The sequence below is a fragment of the Chenopodium quinoa genome, unplaced genomic scaffold (assembly GCF_001683475.1).
Source record: "Chenopodium quinoa cultivar QQ74 unplaced genomic scaffold, ASM168347v1, whole genome shotgun sequence".
Lineage (NCBI taxonomy): Eukaryota > Viridiplantae > Streptophyta > Magnoliopsida > Caryophyllales > Amaranthaceae > Chenopodium > Chenopodium quinoa.
In genome coordinates this window covers 2,119,625-2,129,235 of record NW_018743014.1, presented here as the reverse complement: position 1 = coordinate 2,129,235, position 9,611 = coordinate 2,119,625, and the positions used below count along the sequence as shown (strand labels likewise).

The following is a 9,611-nucleotide window of genomic DNA, read 5'->3' as shown; positions in this document are numbered from 1 at the left end:
AATTTGAGCGGCAGACATAGTCGGCGTCTTCTCAGCAGGCAGCATCTCTAGTCCTTTCTCTGCAAAGAATGGAAAAACAAAGTTAAAATCCGTTTAAATACAACAGACAGCATACAGTGCCGGTTATCAGTCGACCTACGTTTGGTAAACATTGTGCTTAGGCCACAGTCGGAGAGGGACGCCTCGTCCGTAAACCAGTCCGGATGAGGGACCCAGTTCTTGGGGACTATGACCTCTGTCCCATCATCCAAAGGCAAGGAAGTTATCTTAAAAAGGCCCGGCTCCATTATCTGATTCCAAGCCTCTTCCGACACTCTAGGAAGGGCGCATTTCTTCCCAAGAAGAGCCGAGTGTGTGTTGTAGCGACGCAGCCGGTGGTTTAGTTGAGGAGACGGGGAAGAGACTATGTAAAATTTGCTTTTCCAACTGCTCCACTTAGACGGCTTGTCTAAGGTCATCATAAATTCCGGATGCGTGGTCAGCGTATACCACACATTCCAGCCGCCTAGGGCACGACTGAGATAGTGCATATGTGCAAACGCCTCCCAGCTAGGCGTTATGTTCTGCATCTCGCAGGCGGCTACATATCCTAATATATTTACCCAAGAGTTGGGTGTCAACTGCCAGACGCCAAGGTCGTATCCCCTTAAGATGGCCTTTATTGCATTATGGAGGAACCAGAGGCTGGCTTTGAATGCCGCCTCATAACAGCCGAAAAAATCATCGGCGTGATCAAGGTCGTCATCTTAGACGACGGTTGCCTCCACAGGCGGCACCCTTATTTCCCAGCCTTTCCCAACCGGCCGTTTTTCCAAAAATGCAGGGAAAGTGGCATTTAGAGTGACCACATCCCGGGCGGTCATGTGCGCCTCTGTTGGGTTATCAACAACAGGCCACTTATAGGCATCGTCCTCTATAGGGGCATCCGGTTCTGAGGGGGAACCCTTAGAGTCTGACTGTTCAACGGACTCTTCACCTTCTTCATCTTCGTTAGGCTCTTCCAAAATACCATCACTAGGCGTGCTAGGCACACCCGGTGCGTCATATGGTACATGCTCAGCCGGAACCCAGCTTGGTCATTATTTGCAGGAGTAGCCGGTTCCACGACTGCGTCATTAGATTGGTAGTCAGGGTCTATTGCCGTCCGTCTAATCCGAGCCATTCTGTCCTGCACATATACAGACGGTCGGATTCGAAGAAGAGAAAGGGTGGTCCAAACACCCCCAGACGGCATCCCCAGGCCTAGACTCAGCCGTACCCGGTGACCGGCTAACAATTGTCCTAGGCCGTGCCGTGTGTGTGTTGGGAGAATCCATTTATTCTTTGCAAACTATACATCGGAAAAAACGCAAAAGAGTTGCAATGGGTAAAGAAGGTACCTTTAATTTGTGTAAATTCTGAAAACGGTTGATTCCTCGAAACAACAGCCGAAAATCCTCCTAGTTTCTTGAAGACCCCCCCAGATGGTACCCCGGATGTACCTCCTTGGAATGCAGCTAAGCCTCACTGAGAACCCAAGCGTTTTTAAGAAAAGTGCTTGAAGATACCCTAGACGGTTGTGACCGGCTAGGGGTGTGCTGAAGGTTTGAGAAAGGTCAAAGGTTGCTCAGACGGTATGAAGAAAATTTGCTAGAAGATGCCCCAGACGGATAGGACCGGCTGTGGGTATAGTAAGAGCAAAGGCAAAAAGATTCAAGAAGGGTCAGGCGGTTTTTGTGAGCCTGAATCAAAAAACACTCAGACGGTATCCGGATGAGTGAAGAGAGGGATTTTTTGCAAATATGAGTAGCCGGTATCAGAGCTTCTCTCAAGAAAATTTTGTGAAATTTGCAAAGTGTTGAGAATGGGGGGGGGGGGAGGGGGGAGGGGTTTCTCTATTTATAGAAAAACCCAGAAGGAGAACCGTCACCTCCCCTTTAAATTTAAAATTCAAATTCAAAAAAAAAGAAAAAAAAAAGAAAAAAAGAGAAAGGCGGGAAGAAGACGAAGCGTCACCTACCCAGAGTGTAACACCTTTCACAGGTGCCATGTGGTAAAGCCACGTTACACCTGTGAGGGGCAAATGTTTAGGGTAAAAATTACCCTGAACACGTGACCCAATGGCCTGCTGACACGTGTCAGTCCCAGAGAGGCCCAAAGGGATCCAACCCTCTGCTGACACGTGGCACTTGAACCCGAGAAGGGGAACTGATCCCCTTCCACTATAAATAGAGGAAAATCCTCATTTATTACACATTCATAGATACAAACACGAAAATTGAGCAATATTAATTGCAGAATTCTCTCTGAATCAGAGAGAAATATTTACCTTTCCGCACGTATTTCAATCCGGACGTATACTAACTTGATCGTCGGAGGCGGAGCTCCCACGCACCAACCGGAGTCTTCGTGCTTTTGCAGGTACAAACGGCTGACGCTCATACTAGGAATTGTAACTCTCCTGAGGGACTCCAAAAACCCCCGAAACAGGCCCGGTTTTAGTCGGATAAAACCAACTATCTTTTATATCAATAACTGTTATCTTTTATTAATTATTTATAAATAAATAATTAATCGGCTAAGTAATCCAATCCATCAAAGGACACTTAAATACAACATTGATTTAATATGAGCATTTATGTAATTAGATATATGTATTAACTTAAATAGTGGGATTTTATCAATTAAACAATAGATTAGTGGGTCACCCATTTGACACGTAATGTGGAAATTACAGATGCCGGGAATCAGACTTCATTAGCCGATTAAAGAGCTGCTGCAAGTATAGTTTTTTTGCCTAATCACTTGTTCCTGCATCTATTTAATTACTATGAATAAAGATTAATTTAAAAACTGTTGTTTTTATATGTATTAATAATCTGATACTCCGTAATTGTAATTAGCCTACCTGCTTAATTGGTGGGCTAATCTATAAAACATGTTAAATCATCATTTGTTTGCTGCGTGTAGAGAGGTGTTAAATCAGGTGCCCACATGATAATTGGGTTGGCCAACGACAACTCAGATCTGTTTGGGTCAGGTAATGACAAGTAATTTTATCCTAATAGACCAAACAAAGACGGGGTAAGTTTACTTAGATTCGGGTCAAAGTTGGGTCCGAGCATGGCCGGGTTACAAATTGGATTTAGGTCAAGTCAAATTTGGTTCGTTATTATTATATCGAGTTTAGTTGAATACATATCGAATTCTAGCTGTGTTATTTAAGTCATTTTGCACTCGGTTTGGTCTTTGCTTAGATAATTTCAGTTTTAATTTTACGAGTTAGATTATTTCAAATATTAACTTAATCTCATTTCAAATCATTTCAGTTCCGATAGATTTTTGGGTCAATTAATTCAGATCCTAGTCAATCTCAATTCAAATCATTTTGATTTCAATTAGAATACAAGTCAAGTCACTTTTTTTTTTCTCTCTCCAGAGATTTCAGTTCATATCATTTTTTTTGTTTCGTTAAAATTCCATGTTGGTCTTATCAAAATTGGAATAAGATTGATAATTCATGTTATTATAGAAAATTATTACTTATTACCTTAAAGGATAATTATCATATATACCTAGTTCATACCATCCGCATGTTACATCCATTCCAAAAAAAAGCGGAAAGTTTATATTGCAATAATATAATGATTATATAGATAGAGTGAAAAGAACACAATGTAAAAATGTAAAGAGCATACAAATCTTTTGATAAACTATTTTAAATGTCCATGCTATTTGATTTTAATTGTAATATACTTTTATTGTCACATAATGATCATTGGTTATTGTGAAATGTTCATTGAGTTATGTCTTTCAATCATAATAGGTAAATATAAATAATGTTCATTATATAATGTTGTCATTTCTTTATTAACATTACAGATGCGTGCTCTTTAAGTTTGGAAATTAATTATCAATAGAGTATATCGTAAAAGAATATCGCCATCAACCAAAAAAAGTTATTAAATGATAATAAATATGTAAGAAAACGTAGAATTAATAAATTAATAATATAAAATTTTATAATAAAAAACGACACTAAAAACTAATTTAGAAAATAAAAATAACATATGTTAAAACAAAAGGTATGTGTCCCTCAATACCTCAAAGAACATAATAGCAGAATTTTCAAAGAACATCGACGCTAAAACAAAAATATACAAGATTAACAAAATAAAACAAAAACTTAGAAGAACTACATAAAGGTAAGAGATAAATAAAATAACATAATGGATATAAGCTTTTTCTTTCAATCCCCCATACTCTCCCTTAAGCTTCACACCCAAGCTTTCAAACACAGTTGACAGCAAAGCTCCATAACCCACTTTGTTTTTATTAGGAACACAATGTGCTAAGTGTTGATACATCAGGGATGGAAAATTGATTTTTATCTTTTTCACTATGTAGAAAATTACAGTCATATCCAACAAACAAGCTTCATTTTTCTTTTGGGTTCTCGGCAAAATTGTTTTCCTAATCAGATTAAATAACAATTTATTCATGGGACTTAAATTGTTGTGATTCATGATGTTTATTTCTCTTTTGCCTCCCAAAAACTCAACAATGTATCCCCCCAAGTAGTTTCCTACCTTCACCGCAGATTTTCCCTTTATGTAAGCTTCATACCCCTTTGTAGGAACTTTCAGAATAGTTCCCAATCTCTCAACATCAAACTCAATTGGAACATTATTCACATTACTTGAAATAATCCCCTGTTTCACCTTAAAATTCTTGCAAAATTCATTCATAGCAATTGGATACATTACATTATTTGATGATTTAGACAGCATATGTTCCCAACCTTTGAAACGCACCAAATTAAGAAATTCCATAAACCTAGGTTTTCTACACCATGTAAGATCAAGTCAGTGACCAACAACATACCTGTTGGCGTATTTTTCAACATCTTCCCGAACCTTGTCCTTCTCCATAGCATCATCCTCAGTTTCTGATTGAACTTCCCCCTCAGCGAAATCCTCTACTTCCTTGATGTGTTCTTCCAGAGATTTCTGCTTAGCCTTCTTGTCTTTCCATTCTTGAAGTCTTTTGAACACATTCGATGTAGACGATGCTTCACCACCCTCGGAATTTTTCTCTTTCTCCTTAGGGTTTTTCTTGGTGGTCGAAGTTGTGGGTGTGGAGTTTTCACGAACTTTGTCTTCTTTATTTGGTGATTCGTACACCATCATGGCTAGAGGTGATGCCTCTTCAGGTTCAAATTGTTGTGGTGTTGGAATTTTTTCGGTTCATTTTTTCGAGGTTTTAATCGCTATGCGTTGCAAGGTTTAAGGGTTTTGAGAGAGTTTGATGGTTTTTACAGAGAGTGGTTTATTTGATTTGACAGTGGAGTAAGAAAGTGGATGGGAGTTGCTTTTATAATTAATGAAGCGGTGTGAGAGATAAGAATAAGGCAACTGTTCAGTCATTAATTGAACAATTTCACTTTTAATTTCCAACATTTTATCAGGATGAAAATTTTAACAAAATCTTTTCTTTCCAAATTCGTTTAATTTCCAAAAATTAAATTTTCCAAAAATCAAATGTATTTGGAACACGTTTTCTACACATATACAACGTACTGCTACTTATACATGCATTCAAGCGTTAGTGAACTAACCTCTAAGAATTCACCAACGGTGACACTTCAGCTATGTTTAGCACACCAAGGTTGTGCTAGATGTCCTTTTGTCTTCTTTCACATTGTTTCTGACTTTGCCATATCTTGGAACTTCAGAAGCAATCAAGTCAACTTGATCATCCTAAGTTCCAATATCAATTTCTCAAATCTTTCTCTGTTCAAGGGCTTGGTTAGAATATCTGCAATTTGATTTTCAGTTTGACAAAATTCTAACTTAATATTCCCTTGTTCCACATTATCCTTTAGGAAGTGATGCCTAATGTGGATGTGCTTGACCTTGGAGTGTTGAACTGGATCTTTAGAAATACATATAACACTAGTATTGCCACAATAAATAGGAACACACTTAAATAAAATACCAAAATCTCTAACATGTTGCTTTATCCATAACATATGAGAACAACATGCTGCTACAGCTACATATTCAGCTTCAGCTGTAGATAATGCAACTGTGTTTTGTTTCTTGGAACCCCAAGATACTAAACACGGTCTTAAAAACTGTACCCTGAAGTGATCTTTCTATTAACCAAGTCACCTGCATAGTCAGCGTCGGTAAAACCACTTAACTCAAATGCATCACTTCTGGGATAGAAGAGACCCAAATCATCAGTTCCTTTCAAGTAACGAAGGATTCTTTTTACTGCAATCCGGTGTGACTCCTTTGGGTTTGCTTGGAACCTGACACACAGACCTACAGTAAAAGATATGTCAGGTCTACTAGATGTCAAGTAAAGTAGAGAGCCAATCATACCTCGGTACATAGTCTGATCTATGCAAGTTCTAGATAGGTCTTCATTAAGTTTAGTTGCAACCCCCATGGGAGTTCTATTGGTCTTAGAATTTTTAAGCTTATATTTCTTGATCAGTTCCTTTATGTACTTTTGTTGATGGATCATGATCCTTTCTTTAGTTTGCTTAATTTGCAAACCAAGAAAGAAATTAAACTCTCCCATCATGCTCATTTCAACTTCTCCACTATGAGGTCAGCAAAGTACTTACACAAAGATTCATTAGTTACACCAAATAATATATCATCAATATAAATCTGTACAACTATGATGTCAGTTGCATTTTATTTTAAAAACAAAGTTTTATCAATTTTACCACGTTTAAAACCATTATTCAAAAGGAACTTGGACAACCTTTCATACCATGCTCCACGAGCTTGTTTCAGTCCATAAAGGGCTTTGTCAAGCTTGTAAACATGGTTTGGGAACTCTGGATTTTCAAATCCAGGAGGTTGTTCCACATAGACGTCTTCTTCAAGAACTCCATTTAGAAATGCACACTTGACGTCCATCTGGTACAACCTGAATCCCATATAAGCAGCAAAAGCTATAAGTAAGCGAATGGCTTCTAACCTTACTACAGGAGCAAATGTCTCATCATAGTCGATTCCTTCCTGTTGATTGAATCCTTGAACAACAAGTCTTGCTTTGTTTCTGACAATAATACCATGCTCATCTAGTTTGTTCCTGTACACCCATTTGAGACCTATAGTCTTTTGATGACTAGGTCTAGGTTCCAGATGCCAAACTTTGTTTCTTTCAAACTCATTCAATTCTGCTTGCATAGCATTAATCCAGTCTGCATCAGTCAAAGCTTAAACATGGTTCTTAGGTTCCATTGGAGAATAGGAATGCATAGAATGCACAAAAGTTCCTAAGCTGAGTTTTGGTCTGAGTTTCTTTAGCAATATCACTTATAATTGCTTCCACTGGATATGACTTCTGATGCTTCCAAGACTTAGGCTGAAAGTCTCTGATGGGATATAATCTCTCTTGTGTAGCATTATTGACTGGTACTTCAGTTGGAACTTCTCCTTGAGTTTCAGCTTGAACTTCTACAGGTACTTCCACTTGCACTTGTTGATTTTGAAGTGGAGTCCCTGGTGCTTCCTCTGTTGTTTTCTCTTTATTTAATTCATAATTCACTTCACCTTTCTTTTCAGAGTGCTGCTTCTGCAATGATGTTGATTTCTCATCTGGATCGTACTTTCGCATAAGTCCAATTTCAAAATCATCATCACCTTCCTGTACATCAATCAAATGTTCAGTTTCATCAAAAATAATATGTACAGATTCTTGAACACACATTGTTCTTTTATTATAGACTCTATAAGCTTTACTATTTAAGGCATATCCTAAGAATATAACCTCATCACTTCACTCATCAAACTTTCCCAAGTTTCTTTTACCATTATTATGAACAAAACATCTACAACCAAAAGATTTAAAGTAAGAAATATTAGGCTTTCTCCCTTTGATGAGTTCGTATGGCGTCTTGTTGGTGATGGCTCTAACAGTAACTCTATTTAGAATATAGCATGCTACATTCACTACTTCTGCCCAGAAGTTCCTAGGCAAACCACTGGAAATCAGCATTGTATCCATTTGACAACATAGATGTTCTACTTATTGAACTGACTCAAATGTCAGGAATTTGGCTCTCGATGGTTTGACTAGAGATATACCTCATTCATTGTTTGCACTAACATCTTTAGAATACTTGTGAGTATATGACTTATTACACCTATGATTTTTTATTAAAATTTGGAAATACTGCACTTTTTATGATTTGATAAGTTATGTTACGAACTAAACCAAGATGCATTTTTTTCATGAATTTATCAATGTTTGGCTACCAAATGGAAATTAAGCCAAACTAAATCCTACTAGACTTTTAATACTGATGTTGTGCACCATTGATATCCCGAAAGTTTATACTGGTGGTGATTTAAAGGCAAAACATTACATAATATATCTTGTTCTAAGTTTCTAACCGTGAAAGTATACTTAATTATTCATTTGTTTACATAATACTTAGCACTCATATGCCACGGCTCATTGTGTTTTCCGTTCTTTTAGGAATCTTTCACATAATAGCCTGACAGGGGTTATACCTGATTTTCTGTCTGATTTTCCATCTCTACATACTATGTAAGCTATTGAAAACTTAAATATTCAATTAAAGTAGCTCTGCAAATTTATGATATTTAGTTTACTTGTTTACTCAGTTACAACAGAGATTTAAGAAGTAACAAGCTTGTTGGTCCAGTTCCAGTAGCACTCAGCAAAAAGATAGAGGATGGCTCATTAAAATTAAGGTTAGGTGTAATTCTGAGCCACATGATGAAATAATAATTGATAGAGTATAAAACATATTCCTGGGCCTCAACCATCAGCTTAAGCTTTTGGTTGAGATGGTCTATTAAAATGGTATGGTTGAGGCCTAGGAATATGTTTTATACTCTATCCAGAAGCAACGGTGAAGCCATACACACAATCGCATGGAATACTCCTAAGCTTGAGAGTGGGGATATAGAAAGCATTGTCGATAAGAGATTTGAAGGACATTTCACCACCAACTCTGCATGGAAATCCTTGGATATTGCTATGATGTGTGCATCATCTACTTCAATCCAAAGGCCAAGCATGAACCAAGTGTTGAGCGATCTGAATGATTGTTTAGCCATTGAGATGTCCAAAGGAACATATAGAGAGATGGATAATTGTGGAAATGATTACTCTACTACTGACATCGACCACAACATTGGCATTGCTGATACATCGATTGAAATGGGTCAGACAACAATTTAGTTGCCGAGAAATCACTTTAATGAATAAAAGAACTCTTGAATCATTGAAACAAATTATTGTTGAGTTATTTAGAGTATTGCATTGCTTGATGAAATAAACTGTATATGACACCTTTTGGAATAGTGTCTATTCACTTTTATGTATATGACACCTTTTGGAATAGTGTCTATTCACTTTTATGTATATGACACCTTTTGGAATAGTGTCTATTCACTTTTATGTATATGGCACCTTTTAGAATAATGTCTATTCACCTTTTTGGATATGGCACCTTTTGGAATAATGTCTATTCACTTTTTGCATGCTGCATATATATTTTCAACGTAAGGGTTGTGAAGAGACGATTAGATTTTTATCTCTTCATTAACAAAGTCAATTTGCATGTGTTTGTCATT

The 9,611-nt window shown here is 37.3% G+C and overlaps 1 protein-coding gene across 1 annotated transcript; it reads left to right on the top strand.

Annotated features, from left to right (window-relative positions):
• Positions 1-8,832: 8,832 nt before the first annotated feature.
• On the top strand, positions 8,833-9,216 carry LOC110729955 (probable LRR receptor-like serine/threonine-protein kinase At4g29180). The gene has a single exon (XM_021909747.1). The coding sequence runs from the start codon at positions 8,833-8,835 to the stop codon at positions 9,214-9,216; it is 384 nt and encodes a 127-aa protein (XP_021765439.1).
• The last annotated feature ends 395 nt before the right edge of the window (positions 9,217-9,611 follow it).